General features: G+C 33.7%; 1 protein-coding gene across 1 annotated transcript; it reads left to right on the top strand.

Moving 5' to 3' along the window:
• The first annotated feature begins 1,594 nt into the window (after positions 1 to 1,594).
• Positions 1,595 to 3,417, top strand: LOC120076430 (putative WRKY transcription factor 60). The gene is made up of 4 exons (XM_039030251.2): positions 1,595 to 1,864; positions 1,987 to 2,238; positions 2,350 to 2,463; positions 2,945 to 3,417. The coding sequence occupies exons 1-4, from the start codon at positions 1,853 to 1,855 to the stop codon at positions 3,197 to 3,199; spliced, it is 633 nt and encodes a 210-aa protein (XP_038886179.1). The 5' UTR covers positions 1,595 to 1,852; the 3' UTR covers positions 3,200 to 3,417.
• The last annotated feature ends 14,063 nt before the right edge of the window (positions 3,418 to 17,480 follow it).

The raw sequence follows: 17,480 nt of genomic DNA on the forward strand, positions 1-17,480 counted from the left end.
AAAAATTAAAAGATTCCATTACGAGAAACAATTAGATATATATTGAAAATAAAATAGAGAAATTCTAAAAATATTTAGACTTTATAACAAAAAGTTACAAAAGTCTATTGAAAGAATAATAAAACAAAGAGATTACTTACCAAACAATAATAATAATAATAATAATGAAATTAAAAAATTCACTTATACCAATTGAATTTCTTCAAAAAATTTAGATGATATATACATCATCTCTTCTTAATTCAATTTTGGTACCAATTAAAGATTTTATATTTGAATGCCAAAAGTTTCCTTATCATGATATTGATATGCATTGTGCTCTCTTTCACTCATTTTGTTATACATTTAGATTCCCACATAATTAAAATAAATTATGGATGTGATGCATAATGAAAATTATTTCATAAACAATGAAATTAAAGGGGTGTGATGCATAATGAATAAAACATAGGGTAAAACTTAAGAAATCCAAGGACCAATTCGTAATTTCACATCAATCACATAAAAAACAATCACACTACAACTCCATTCTTTCTACGTTTTTAGGTTTTAGGAAAGTCTTTTCTAAAATTTTAGGATTAGGGTTTTCTTTTTCTACCAAAAAAAAAAAAAAAAAAAAAAAAACTAATTCCGATGGTCATCCAAAGACATTTAATGACATAAGAGAAACCTAAATCCATGACATGTACCCTATTGATTTTCTTCAACCCCATGGCCTTTGAATTCCTTGCCACATACCCCAATTTCCAATAGCTAGAGTATTTAATTTTGTGTGTTATAGTGTTTTATCTATCATGTTGTTATGTTATTTAATTTCTGTCTATTTATTATACGTAAAACTTCACTCGACTTCTTTGAGTCTTGATAGTACTTAAGGAAAAAATTATTAGAAATAGCCCCATCAAGTTTTCTTCCTTCAAAACTAGTACTTACCTTTTTTGAAAACGCGTTACAATAATGATTTTTCTTGGTCTATCTTGCTCGAGATTTACATAAAAATTTAACTCTTTCAAATTTATTTATTATTTTGGGCTTTCTTGAGGAAATCTCTGGTAGTTAAGATCGAGATTCTATCAAATTTTCTAAATATTATATAATTTAATTTTTCCAAATTTTATATCAAATCTTAACAAAATTAACACTGAGATTCTGTATATTTGATAGGTGAAATCTCAATCTTAAATTTTTATTTGTAAATTTTGATCTTACAAAATTTTAAAATCACAGTGCATTTGAAATCCATCTGAAAAATCATAATGGATAAATTCATTTGAAAATTAATATAATTGGGAAAACAAAAATTAGGATAAAAATTTGAAAATTAGGTAAAATTTTGATATAAGATTTGGTAGAAATAATTAAATTTGGAGAAAATTTGAAAAGATATAAGATTTGGTATAAGATTTGAAAAAAATTATATAATATTTGGAAAAATTGATAGAATCTCAATCTTAGCCCGAGATTTCACTAAGGTCCAAAACAATCAAGTTTGAAAAGGTTAATTTAAGATAATTTAACTAGTTTTCAAAAAGCATGCTAGTTTATTTTTTTATAATTCTCCTACTTAAGAGGATGTTTTCAATATTAGTGTATTGTGGCTAGGAACCCTAGTCTGAAGAACAGTCTCCATCTATCTCTCTATCTCTCCTTATTTCTCTTCACCAATCCAAATATCCAAGTCCAACTTAACATCAAATTTCCCTTTTTTTAAAAAATAAATAATAAATAAAAAACCTTCTTAATTCTTTTTTGCATTTTTTCCATCTTAATAATGATATTCAATGAACATAGTATAACCTATTATAACCTGAACCTCCATTTCTTTATTCTATCTCCATAGAAAGTACTGTTCATGGATTCAAAGGCAAGTTTCTTCTTCTTTAAATGAAACCCTAGTTTGTTTGTTACATAAAATCATGAGAAATATAGTATATATATGTAAATAAATAATACTTTTAAGTATAACTAGTGTATATATTATTTCAGGTGGAATGTCTCCAAACAGAGCTTGAAAGGTTGAGAAAAGAGAATGAAGCTCTAAAGTTTATGCTCAGAGTTGTGAGCATCAAGAATTTGGTTTCTCAAACGGATGTTTGTTTAAGAGATCAAAGTGATGGTTTGAACCAAAGTTCGAACACAAGAGCGAGAGCCGATCTCGAAGTTCCACTCGCTCTCGCACTCGGACCTTCGTCCACGACCCAAGCATATGTTAGAACTAGCTTCAAAGACCAAGCATTGGTATGGAAATTATATAGTAGAAATTAGTAATTAAATTCTCTCTCCTTTTTTTTTTTGTGAAAAATATTTGATGGCATTGAGTTTTTTTTTTTTTTTTTTTTTTAATTAAAGATGGTGAAGGATGGATATAGATGGAGAAAATATGGGCAAAAGATTACGAAGGACAATCAATCTCCTCGTGCTTATTTCAAGTGTTCTTCTCCAGGATGCCCAGTCAAAAAAAAGGTTTAAATAACATTGCTTCACAATATTTTTCACTCAAAGCTTAAATTACAAAATTCCCTAACTTATATTTTGGTTGCTAGTTTAAATTGTATCTATTGATTAGTTTTGTACTTTTATTTAGACTAAATTTTATTACTTTTTTTATTATTGAAATGTTAATTTGATATGTTTGTTTGATAAACTTGAAAAAAAAAAAAAAAAAAAAAAAAAAAACCTCACTCGTTCCTCAAACATGCTAAGATTTAAGAGTCTAATGCATTTTAAAGTTCGAAGTACACGAAGTTTATTACTAATTAATAGGATCTTTCTAAAAAAATATAACAATGTAAATGTGGAGATGAGAAAGAAAAAGGTTGTCATTTTCAATTAAGAAACTAATTTAAAAGTTAAAAGTTTAGTAATTTATAGAAACATAGTTTAAAATTGAAGAAACTACGTGATTATGAAATTTGATAATGGGAAATATGGTGTTGAAATTTAGGTACAAAGAAGCTTGGAAGATAAGTCAATGGTCATAGTCACATACGATGGTCACCACAACCATCAAAATGGCTCTCCTTCTCCGCTTTCAACCTCTCGACGACGGTCTTCGTCTCTATCTTCTCCGGCGGCCGTCCGTCGTTTGCCACTTCCACTGCCGCCTTTGTCACCACCGCTTTGGGTGGAGAGCAACCGAGTTGTTCCACCAGTGTCGCTCGATCTCGATCTTACTCTTTCGAGAGACAAAACATATTAAAATAGAAGAAAGTTTCCAATTTAAAAGAACGATGGAGTGGAAAAACTCTTTACATAATTAAAAATTACTTCTAATCTTGGACTAAAAACGACTCTAATGTCGATGAAGAGTTGGGTTTTTTTCTTTTGAGATCCAATTGTAGTGTCAATTTTTTTTTTTTTTCCCATTTTAACTTTTGTCCTTGAAACTTTTAAATATGCTGTCTTTTGTCTCCAAAATTTTGGATCTTTTATCCGACTATGCGTATAATTAAAGTATATAAGCTAATTGCCTAAAAACCAAAAGTAAAAACAAAACAAAAGTATATAAATCTGTGTAGAGTCCAACTGTTCACACCAGATTTCAATCCAAGGGTAAGATATTTAACCCGTAGAAATGAATTTGATTTTATTGATTTAAAATATAAATGTTACATTCTCTATTTTTTATCCTTGGGTTCTTTCTCTCTTTTGAACTTAGTTGATCGATTTGGATCGGTCTCTAGCTTGTTGATGTGTTTGGATCGGTCTCTAGTTTGTTGATGTATTTGATTGACCTCTAGTTTGTTGATACGTTTGGATCGGCTTCTGGTTGTTGATGTGTTGGATTGGTCTCTGGTTTGTTCTGTTTGGATCGGCATGAACTTCTTGATCGATTTGGATCCACCTTTAGCTTGTTGATAGAAATAATTTCATTTGATGAGCAAACATTTTCTCGACGGATCGATGCTTAGACATGTGATTGATCGAAATTTCTCAATCAACAAATGTTCCTTTTCGACATTTATGCACATATATGGATGAGTGAATCTTGAAAAAAATGAACTTATACATATATATGGGTGGTTGAATCTTGAAAAAAATGATAGATTTTATATCAAAATATAAGTTATATGCTCTTGATTTTGACACGTCCCTATGTATCAATTTAAATAAATTATGAATTTGGTTCATAAATTTAATTTGAATTTTATATATTTGACACACATATTTGAAGTTTAGGCTCTACCTAATTCAAAACTGAATTTCTAATTGAATTTGGCTTGAAAATTTAAAAAAAAATGGATGAATTCAATTTGTGATAAAATTTGAAATATATCCCAGTATTAGAGGTTGAGTTAGAGAGTTTATCTATAATGATACATTTTTATTTAAGTCAAAATTTAAATTCTATCAAGATTTTGACTGAGATTTTGGAATCGGATTTGAATACCGTCTAGATCTCCAGGTGAGTTTAAACAAAATTTGAATTTGGAATTAAATTCGAATTAGAATCTTATCCAAATTTTGACTTGGGAGAAAATATGGAGCATCTCAAATTTGGATATGAAGCAAAATTTAAATTTTACTAAGATTTTAACACATATATTTGGCATAGAATTTCTAAAACTTGGAAAATGGCTGAAGTTTAATATGAAGATTTGGGACAAATTTTTGGACTTTACCCAGATTTGAGTTGGAGCAAAAAAGGATGGAAACCTAATTTAAAATAAAAGATTCACCCATTCAATTTAATTTTAGATTAGATCTTATCAAATTTGGATAGATATTTTCACACTCAATTTGATATGATTATTCACCAAATTTGAATTGTATTGATATGCATTGCAAGAATTTGGGTTTATCCCGACACTAGGGGTCGTCGGCAGAAGCTAAGAACACCGTTGGGACAACCTTTCCCAACGGTTTAAATGTTGTCGGCCGAACCGTCGGGGAAGCTTCATCGGGAAAACCTTTCCCGCCGGTTTGGAAGTCCTGCTGTAGGGGAAAAGAATTATCTCGACGGTTTAAATGGTACTATTAGTCCGATGGTCTTTGAACCGTCGGGAAGGGGTAATTTATCTCGACGGTGAGGGTGCCATCGGATATTTTACTTTCCCCGACGGTGACGTGGATCGTCAGGATATATCTATCGCTCGACGGTTGAGGACCGTCGGGCTATATCCTTAACCTCGACGGTCTCCAACCACCGTTGGGCGCCCGACCCCTCTAACGTTGGGAGTCCATCGGGATTTCTTTAAATAAATAAACAGATTTAAATACCTATTTAAATATGTTTATTTATTTTCTGTTTTTAGATCTGTTTTTTTTCCAAATGTCATACATGTTTGAATCTTACATATATCAATCAAACTAAAATAAGATTGCCAAAATAAAGTAAATGTTCATAACAGACTAATAATATATAGAAAACGCTTTGAATCTACAACCTTAATCCAAAAGTTTCTATAACATCCACAATTTATTAATCGGAAAAAACATTACATGATAATAAAGTACATATTAGGAGATGCACAACTCCTAAATCCAAAATAACATTAACAAAAATCTACAACCTAAATACGTTTGCCGAGAGATGCATCTTCAACAAAAACCCCCAGATACCTCCAAAATACAAATTTAAATCAGTTTAATGCTCAATTTACTATATATCAATCTCAACTAAACAAACCAACTTATCTCAATCATAAATAGACCAAAAAACCAAGAAACCAACTAAGAACATTAATGAATTGAACTCAATCATAAACAAACCAATTTACCTAAATCATAAACAAACCAAGAAACTAGCTTACCTCAATCATAAACAAACCTACCTCAATCATAAACCTAACAAACTAACAAATCAATTCAATCATAACTTAAACTTAAACATACTTGTATTTAGGTATAAATATGCAATCAACTGAAACAAACTAACTTAGTAATAAACAAACTAACTTACACAATCAAACAAACTAACTTACACAATCAACTGAAATACCCCCTTCCCCCTCCCCCCACAAAAGTATTCTCAATCGTAATAACCAAACTAACTTACACAATCAACCGAACCAAACTAACTTACACAATCAAACTAACTTACGCACTCAAACTGAAACACCCCTCCCCACCACCCTCCAAAATTATTCTCAAATGTAATATACAAACCAATTGAAACATATATCTATATGTTTATGTTGTTACCATAACTATAAGATAACAACATATATAATCATCTAATTTAGCATAAAATGAAATTCAAACTCAACTTCAGAATATTAATTATACTTTACATAACTATACATTTATGTTGTTACCATAACTACAAGATAATAACATACATAATCTTATAGTTAAGTTTACTACGAAAGTCGAAGAGCTCATACCTAATTCAAACTATCTTTCATGAGCTGTAAGAGCCTAGCTTTCATATCCTACAATCTCAGATTGTCTTCTGGCATCTTGTTCATCCAATCTAGCCAATCTAGCTTTTAAGGATTCCGTCTCTTGTTGTTGCTCTTCTATAATTCTTGATGAAGATGCACTGGACGATAATCCCCTATATTTTTTTTTTCACTTTTTTACCCTTCGGTATCCTACCAAGGTCCACTCCTGTGCCCAATACCTGCTCGCGTATTTCTTTCTCCAATATTCGTTCAGGCCCTTCTTAGATGGAGGATTCTCTCAGCTCAACCATTTGACTCTACATCAATAATTAAGACTAATTATTGTATGACAATTGTATATGAAAAAAGTTACATTGAGGAATAAAAATATTAACAAACGTGTTATCACTCCTACAATGTGTTTGCTTAAATAAGTCCACTAGGTCCATTGTTTGACCGTCGGGTCCTCTCTGTAAAATAATTCACAAGAAAATGAGATATTAAGATGAGTGTACTTTAACCAGTTGTTAAGTATACTTTAAGCAACTTACCGTAGATTCTCTTATGCGTATAAAAGTCTTAGAACCAGTTGTATGAGTATACTTTAAGGCTAACCTATTCCTTTGATCTTTCTCTACCACTTTCTAAGAAAATGAGAAATTAAGATGAAATGAGTCATTGAAATTTAAGTAAATAAAAACAAAAAAAAAAACACAAAATTATTACTTTCCAGTGACTGGATTCAAACTTGTTGCATAGAAAGTGTCAAACCTCTATGTTGTCTTTAAGGCGATTAGGTCGGTGTGCTCGTGCCTCTTCAAGACTTGCATATTTCTTGTAGGGTATGTGTAGTTCCCTCTTTACTCTTTGAACAAATTTTTCATATGTTCATCAATGAAATCATTGACCAGTTTGTTGGTCAAGTTTAACATAAAATGATTATGAATTAAGAAAGAAAAGAAAAATAATTAGTATGGAAGTCGATGCATATATAATTTGTAAAATATAAATTGACCATCTTACCAATAATCGATCCTTAACAAGCTCTCGTGTTTCTATTGGTACCTCTCTCCATGATCCATAACGAATAGAAAAAGATTCTTGAACATTGGTACCAATAGCATTGTTAAACCTCGTTGCATTGTTGCAAGTTGGTTTCTCCTATTCAGGGTCGATCTCGATAGGGATTCTCCTAAATTGTTGAACGTATTTATCCAGATCAACATTTCGAGAGTATCCAAGTTTAGCCCTGGTAGTCGAACAACCAGACTCTGAAGAAATTATATGTCGTTAGTTTAATGAAACATTAGTTTATATAAAAATGTGGATATAAAATTACATGTATTATCTCCCATAAAAGATGATGCGCCAATATGCTCCGACTGTAAGTACTTCAGTATTTTCTCCTCATCAATATGACCTACATTGTTCCTGTGTAAACAATAATATATATGTTATACAACAATATATAAGTTATGAAATGAAAAAGAAACAATTGTGTAACCTACATGCTCATTGAGAAAATACATATTTACATGTTTATTCTGTATCATTAAGATGTTCATCGAAACTCAAACTCTTATTAGAAGATGATTGTACATCCTCTTCCTCGTCATTTTGAAGTCATCATCAACTCGTTGAATTATTCGTTCTTCTACGATTGTAGGATCAACATCAACTTTACATGAACTGATATCATTCATTGATTCATCGATTGTACAAATAATACTATTCACCACTTTTAACAACTCATGTTGGTCATTCTCACGTTCTTCTGTTCTGGCATGTCCCACACACGCTTGTTTTCGACTACTTACACCACTTTCCAATTATTACCATATTTAGGATTGTTGATGTAAAACATTTGTTTGACTTGATTGGAAAATACAAAAGGCTCGTTAACAAACCAATGACGAGTTGTATTAATTGATATATACCCCAAATCCATGTGTACTTTGTTGGTCTTTTTAGGGTTTGTATCAAACCAAGTACACTTAAACATAATTACACGTCTTTTCTTAGCATACTGAAAGTCTAATACTTCATTGACAACATCATAGAAATTATAGAGATTACCTCCACCTTCACTTTCTGAAGGCACCATGATCCCACTATTTTGCGTACTTCGACAATTATCACGCTCAATACTATGATAACATACTCCATTAACAATGCATCCACTATATGAGCGCATTTTCTGAACTTGGTCCCATCGCTAGTGAATATATGCCATCAGACATATCTCCATTTTCATGCAATGAAAGAACCCGCTAAAAAGTAATATCACCTGTCATTAGTAGTCAATTGAATTTTTATTGGTCTTTTAAACTCATACTTACATGAGATTTGAACCAATCAGGAAAGCCTTGTTGTGCCTTTTGTATAAATCATCCTGACTTTGAGCTTCATGTCGAATTAGTCTCAAATATTGCCTGTAAGTAAGTGATGTGTCTCAATTTTATATTATTTCACACTTTGTATCAAAATAATGAATTGCAATAGAATGTTCAAAACTTACGTTCGTTAAGGCTTAATTTTCGCGCAATTTTTCAAGATGTACCAATGTGCACTGCATTTCTCTTCTCTCGATAATGTCCTTACTCTTGGTGCTCCTAATGGTCACGCATTTTGTCTGAACATCGAAAATTCACCACATATTTCATCCTTTGGAAGTCTATCATTATTTCTTTCATCTCTATTGAACCTTGTCTCAATTTCAGTTATGTACAAAGAACAAAATTGCAACGATTCATTCATTATATATGCTTATATTATAGAACCCTCAGGACGTGCTTTGTTTCTTACATATTGTTTCAATGTTCGTAAGATTTTGTTCAATAGGGTACATCCAACTATAACTAACTCAACCTGCAACTCTTGTTTCATAGGGCAAATGGATTGCTAGGTGCACTATTACATCAAAAAATGCCGATGAAAATATATTTTCTAACGTACAAAGTATGATTAATGTCTCATTGTAATCGATCCAAATCCCTTATAGATATTTTTTTTGCACAAAGATCACAGAAAAATTTGCATAACTCAACGACAATAGTGGACACGTCTTTTTTCAAGTATGCTCGAACACTAATTGGAAGAAGCCTCTGAAGCAGAACATGCGAGTCGTGAGTTTTTAACCCCCATAGATTTCTATCTTTCTCACTCACACATCTTGATATATTGGATACAAACTCGTCAGGAAATTTGACTGATTTCATCCACTTACAGAATGCAACCTTGTCATTAGTAGTTAATGCGTATGCAGCGTGTGGCTTTACAACTTTGTCTCCTACTTTTTGTAAGTGTAATTCTTTCCGTATATTTAGATCTTCTAAATCCAAACGAGCATTAGTTGTATCCTTATTCTTTCCCTCGATATTTAATAATGTGCCTACCAAATTATCACAAATATTCTTTTCAATATGCATAACATCTAACTTATGTCTCAATAAAAGTTTCGACCAACATAGAAGTTGGAAAAATATACTTTTTTATTCCAATTTAAACTTCGTTTCTGTTTTTTATCATGCTTCTTTGGATGTTTGCTAAGCACGAGAAAGTTTAACAAGTTAAGATATCTTCTCCATCTATGTCAACTGGAGGAGGTCTACATTCCACTTTTCTATCAAACTGTTTGCTTTTACACCAACTGTGATTATGTAGAAGATAACGTCGATGTCCCATAAAATATTGTTTTCCTCTTAGCCTCATTGATGATGTATCCTCTTTACAAATAGGGCATGCTTGGTAACCTTTGGTACTCCATCCAGATAGGTCACCATACACAGGGAAGTCGTTAATAGTCCACAATAAGAAAGCACGTAGTTGAAAGTATTCGTTGTTAACACAATCGTAAGTGTGCACATCATCATTCCATAACTCCTTTAACTCTTCAATCAATGGCTGTAAGTAAATATAAATTTATTTTTCGGGATATTTTGGATCAGGTATAAGAAGGGAGACAATGAAATTTGTCTTTTTCATGCATTTCCAAGGTGGCAAATTGTAAGGAATGAGTACCACTGGCCACATACTATATGAAGTACTCATATTCCCGAATGGATTGAATTCATCTGAAGCTAGTCCTAAACGAACATTACGTGGGTCTGAAGCAAACTGAGGAAGCTCACGATCAAAATGCTTCCACCCTTCAGCATCAACTGAATGTCGCAATACTCCATTAGTTTCAACTTGTTTCTCTTTATACCACCTCATTTCAGGTGTAATATGCTTAGATGCAAACAATCACTTCAATCTTGATATTAAAGGAAAATGTCGTAAAATTCTATGTGAAATTTTTTTACGTTTTTCAAATTCAACTTTGTACCGAGATTCACCATATACTGGACACTATTGCAAATCGACAGATTCTTTTCAATATAGGATGCAATCGTATTTGCAAGCATGAATACACTCATAACCAAGTCCTAAGTCACATAATTTTCTTTTAGTTTTATAAAATGAACTAGGTATAAATGCTCCAACGGGAAATGCTTCTTTTAACAATTCAAGTAACAAATAAAACGACTTGTTAGTCCAATCACTAAGAAGCTTAATATGCATCAACTTCACCAAGAACAACAATGACGAGAAATTTGTACAATCAGGGTACAACTGGTTGCGTGCTTCATTCATTAAGTCTTCAAATAAGCTTGAATTGTTACTCTTTCTTGGGCATTAGTGTGCATCACATCCTTGTTTTCTTCCTCATTTACATCAGCAATTGGACACTGTACATCATTTATAATATTCAAAATTTCATTTTCTTCATCTATAACATTCATCTCTGTCGTACTTAATCCATCATCATGTATCAATTGAGATATGTGACTCTCGTATCCCCTAGCCAAGTCGACTGGGTTTCCTTGATATACCCATTAATGATAAGATGGAGAAATTCCATTAATGAATAAATGTTGTTCATCTCCATCCATCAGCTCCCACATAGCATTCATACATTTTCTGCGTGGACATCTTGTTTTTCCCGACTTATTAACATGAAGTTTGGCAACATCAAGGAATCGATATACTCCTTCTGCATACTCAGTTGATAACTTGTTCCTAATCTTAATCCACTCTTTATCCATTCTTAATAATATATGCGATAAGTTGAACCGGTATGATTTAGACAAAGTTATATTAGAACATATAGTTTCAATTTCTCACTTTCAATTTTATTTCATTTACTTCTTGTTCGTGATTTTGTATGATTAAAAGTACATTTAAGTATGATTTTAAAAGTCATTTTAACTATTTTAGAATCACTCCTAAACATATCCTTATTCCTCTTTTGATCTTATACAATTTGCTCTTATAAAAGTAGATCTAAAGGTAAAAAGGTTTAAGATGTTTTAAGATAGTTTCAAAATCCTATGTCTAGGCTATTTTCCTAGAAAAATTTTATAAAAACCAAAATTGGCCTATCCCTTTTGGTATTAGATTCAATTTTATTATGTTAATCTAGATGATCAATCTAGACTAATAACGATTAAATTTTAGGCATTTTCTGCTTACTTTAGCACATTCACATATTTGAATTCCAAAGATAAGCATGACTTATGATTAAAGAAGATAAGCATGACACATTCACATTTTCGTCTTTGTTTTATTTTAGTTTTGTTATGTGTTGAATCTTTCATATTAGTTTTATTTATGCACTGATCCAATTACAATGAAAATTCATTATATTGAATAAAAAAGGTGAGATTTTTATGGTGTTAATAACATGTCAAAATCGTAATAAAAAACTGATCAAGCCACGTTAACCAAACCATAATTAAATTGGTGTAATTGCAATGAGATTATAAATAGTAAAAGTTGTGGGTCCCACGTAATTTTCGAACACATACATATTCATGCATAATAGAGCATAACAATCAATCATCTTCAAACATGTTTAAACAAACCTATATAATTTTCAAACATGTTCATCAATCAACCTTCTTCTTCTTCCCATACATATTCAAACAAACATAATATACATATTCATTTATTTAAACTATTTATGCATAATAGAGCTAACATACATATTCAAACTATTTATGTATAATAGAGCTAACAAAATCGAAATTTAAAAAAAAAAATCCAGCGAGGGGAAAATTGGAGTTACCTATCCGGCGAGGGAGAAATCAGAGGCGACGACCGGAAGGCACTTGAGGGCGACCGGACGGCGGCGGACGAACGAAATCGAGGGGAAATCGAACGACGAAGAAGAATAGACGAACGAAATTGAGAGGGAAAGAAGAAGAATGGGGGAGAAGGCTATTTATATTAAACTTTTTCCCGACGGTTGTCTGTCAAACTGTGAGGATATAGTTGATAAGTGCCGACGGTCACCCATTCACCATCGACGGAACTTCGAACTTTCGACGGTAGTCTGACACAACCATCGATCGAAGTTCACCAAATTCTAAAAAGATTCACAATCCCGACAGTGTTCTGATACAACCATCGGCCAAATTTCACCAAATTCTCAAAAGACTCTTCGAGTCCCTGACGATTGACTGACCACCGTTGGGATATAGTTTGGAACTCTCGACGGTAGTCTGACATAACCGTCAGTCAAAGTTCACAAAATTCCATAAAGACTCACAATCTCGACGATGTTCTGACACAACTATCGACCAAAGTTCACCAAATTTCAAAAGACTCTTCAAATGTTCGATGGTTGACTGGACACCATTGGGATATAGTTTATAACTGTCGAGGTCAACCACACAACCGTATGCCGACATTCAGCAAATTCCAAAAGACTCTTAGAATATCCGACGATTGCACGAAACTTTGGGCTTGATTAGAAACTCCCGATGGTTGTTGAGTACCGTCGGGATAACATAAAAATTCCAATAGATGGGTTTTGAATACTGCACACCTTGTCCGACGAATAATTGACCACCGTCGGGTGTAAATAATAACTCCCGACAGTTATTGCACACCGTCGAGAGAAATTAAAAAGTCAAACGGTCGAATATAACCGTCAAGCAGAAGTGAAATAAGCCCAACGGTTCTTTAGGTGATCGTGGAAGTATTTAAAATCCCGACGGTTTTTTGTAGACCATCGAGATAAACATTTATCCCGGCCCCTTTTTTACCATCGAGATAGGTTACAACTGTCGACACTTTTTTGGTCGTCGGGAGAAATATCGTTGGGAATAACCAAGATTCTTATAGTGATGGGAGAATCTTATTTGATCCATAATTTTCTCTAATCGGCACAAAATCTTGGTATATATATAGGTATGGGTCTTCATCTGCTATCAATGAGTATCCATTCTCTTTAGCCAGTTCCCGATCGAAATTTATGGTGATTTCAGTTTACACGTGCGGTCGTTCTTTTTGTTTGTTGTTTGCTTGTCACCATCAGCCTGCATGAGTCGGAGAAGGGTCTTCGTTGCGTCCCTGTTGATTGCCAGAATTATCTTCGTGAGCTACAACTAGTGTTTGTTGAAGAGCGTTGCCGTCGAGCTAGATTATTGATTTCATAACCAGAAGTAGATAAGGATAGAGGGGTTGGAGGCCTTTTGTGCGAGAAAAAAGGAATAAGGAGAGATACATTCTCTCTCTTTTTTCATTTAATGTGTCATGGGATTAATGTGAAGAGGTTTTTTCTTCAACTCATTTTTTTTCGACTTTTCTGTTTTTTTTTTAAAAAAAATTATAGGATGTAAAGTGGAGATAACTTGCGTATTGACTTTACCAATTTCACAAGAGTTGAAAAATACAAAGTTATCAAACTTGGAGATGAGGCGACGACAAAGTCATCGACATCGATCTGGGAGATAAGGCGATGAAAAGTTATCAACATCAAACTTGGAGATGAAGTGGAAAAAAAGTTATCGACATCGACCTTGGGAATGCGGCAGGAACAAAGTAATCGACCTCTACCTTAGGGATGAGGTTGCAACAAAGTCATCGACAACGAGTTTGAAGATGAGGCGACGACAAAGTTATCGATATCGAGTTTGGAAATGTGGTGATGACAAAGTCATTGACATCGACAGCAAAGTTGTTGAAATTAAGTTTGAAGATGAGTCGAGTTGCACCAACATTTAATTTGGTGAAGGAGCGAAGTTGCACCAACATTTATTTTGGTGAAGGAGCAAAGTTGCATCAACATTAATATTGGTGAAGAAGAAAAGTTGCATCAACATTCATTTTGGAGAGGAGCGAAGTTGTAACAACATTCATTTTGGAGAGGAACGAAGTTGCACCAACATTTTGGAGAAGAACAAAGCACACCAACATTTTTAAAGATGAAGTAAAGTTTCCACATTAAAAACTTTGAAGAAGAAACAATGAAGCCTTCAAGCTTGAACTTTGAAGATGTTGGGGTTTGTGCCCTAAAGTCTCGTGTCCAGTAGTTTGTAAACAACTTTGTACGAACACTTGTGATGTATAATATAAATGATATTTACTTCACTACTTGACTTTGCACATTAAGATTTTTTTATTTTACCCTAAACCAATAAACTTAATATCCCTAGTTACATGTATGTAACTTAAGTATATATGTGGTGACATACAAGTGGATCATGTCTTGAGTGATAACCAAAATGGTCTATAGTATATGAATGTAGGAGGAAAACCTTATCTTGGTAACGCTATGGATGTGGTCCGCTTTGTGGAATGGTCACAAGTGTTATGACTTATCACAGATGGTCTGATCCTGATCATTCGTGTAGGAGATATGCGAGCGGGGGCGTCCTATACAAAGAGTTTGTATAAGACCTGGCCACGAAGTGTTAATGTCTTGTCATATAACACCGTTCATCACTGAAACTTCACTTCACTAGGATGAGCATAGGTAACATGACCTCAATCCTGAGTGAATTGGGAACTTCTGCCATTGAGGGCGGTCCTTTGATTTGCATAGGTGCGAGTGGCCAAAATGCCGACTCAAACCTACCATTTTGAGGATTCGTCTGATTTGGGAGCTAGGAACTCAGCTACACAAGATGGAATTCACTCCTTCCCGGAGGTAGGGGTAAGTAGATAGATAACTTCCTTAAGGGTTGATTCCAGGGCTTGAACGATGTGGCGCCAGCACCTTCTCATGGTCGGGCCATGTTCACACATAGTAGGACTATGTTGTATTGTTCATTAGAGAGATCAGTGGTACTTAAGGAGGAAGATATAATTACATGGGAAAAACGGTAAATTGGCCTACTGTTATTACGGGCATCTGTGAAGAGTCATCTACTGATGATTGGTTATATTCAATAGACATAGAAATATATCTATGACAAGAAGAGTTCAATTGTCGGTCTTTAATGGAATGCCTGGCAGTTAACGGATAGTGGATATCGTGACAAAAGAGTTTAGTCAGCTATTCACGTATTGTTGGAACTTCAAGCCATAGGTCCATAAGGTCCCTTGGTAGCTTGGATATAAGTTGAGAATCAGTTTTTTGGTCAGTTGGAAATGTTCAAGTTGACAAGAGGGAGTTCGATTTTATATGATATAATTGAACAAGTTAATTAAATATTATATAATTAACTTTATGTATGAGATACATTAATTTGGAGGAAATTGGATATAAATATGATTTATATCTAGTAGAGGGAAATATTATAATTAATATATGATATTAATTATATGTTATGAATGTGATAAGATCACATTTATTGGACGGTTATAAAGGAAATGGGAAGGCGCCTCTTCGTTCTAAATAACGAATGAGTGTATTATAAATAACAAACGGTGTGTTGATCTCGGGGTGCACAGACATTATGAAAAGATAGTTTCATCGTTTAGAAAATCAGTGTCTATACGATAGTGACTGCACAATTGCTTACATATACGATATTGCTAAGCGGTCGCATACTGATTACACTATCACGCACTATTATCTAAATGATCGTTTATCTTTTTCCTAAACGATCATTTTGCTCCCAATATTTACTAAACGATCGTAAAGACGATCGCTTAGTTTTTCTTACGTGATCATTTGGACGATCACTCACCGTTTTCCTACACGATCGTTTACCTTTTTCTACACGACCGTTTAGACGATCGCTTACTTTTCCTACACAATCGCATACTTCACCTAAACAATCCAGCATCTTGTCCAAGTGATAGACAACCGCATCTCCCATTTGCTTGATCATTGTGTACGGTCTCTCTTTCTTCTTCCCTCTACCAAATCCGAACAAAGCCTACGTTTTGGATTCTCACTCCAAGAATATTGAGAGCTCTGAGTGGTATTGTCTTCTCCGTTTCCTTCTGTCTGAGTAGTGATTGTTCAAGGTAGACGGTTGGGCTTCAAACTCGCTGTGAAGAATCAATCTTCATCTGGTATGATTTCTTGATCTCTTTAGCATTATGAAAGTATGTTTGAATGTATATGCGGTAATTCTATCACAATGAATTGGAAAGATCCGCTTTCGCTTGTAGGTACTCTTGAATAAGAGTTCCTTCAATTGGTATCAGAGTACTCGATTTTCTGATATTCCAATTCATTGCTGTGGATGTGCGGATTTATGAATGTTTTCGTGGATGTTAGCCTCGGTTTTATTTAATGCTTTTACTTTTGGGGTTTTTTGTAAAGGCCCCTGTGCTTTTTGGGCATTAATAATCGTTATCGAGTCTCTATTCAAAGTCTGTTTGAGTTTTGAGTCATTCGTGAAAAAGATCGGAGCAAGCGTTGTGGTTCTTCGAGGAAGGAGACGATCAAAGGTTGATCGCATCGTGCAGAAGATGGAGTACGCGATCGTTGTTATTCGCATTGGTTAGACGATGGATTATGTGATCGCCATTGATCATGTCGATTAGACGATGGGGTATACGATCAAGGGTTGATCGCATCATGCAGGCAATGGGGAACGTGATCGTTGTTGATCAAATCATGCAGACGATGGGGTACGTGATCGCTTATGATCACATTGACTAGATGATCGGGTAAGCGATAAAGGGTTGATCGTGTTGTGTCGACAATCAGTTACGCAATCGTTGAGTATCGAGCCATGTAAACGATGGGATGCTCGCATATAGCTTAATGCGCACGTGCAATAGACGATCGTTTTGGTCAGCAAGCTTTATCGCTTAATAACTAACTAAACGATCGCTTAGTAACGCAAGGTAAATCATTTACCTATCGTCATGTTATGTTACCGCATAGACGATCGTTTTGGTCAGCAAGCTGCATCACTTAGTAAC

Source organism: Benincasa hispida, chromosome 4, assembly GCF_027475165.1.
Source record: "Benincasa hispida cultivar pf3 chromosome 4, pf3_genome.v1.1, whole genome shotgun sequence".
Taxonomy (NCBI): Eukaryota; Viridiplantae; Streptophyta; class Magnoliopsida; order Cucurbitales; family Cucurbitaceae; genus Benincasa; species Benincasa hispida.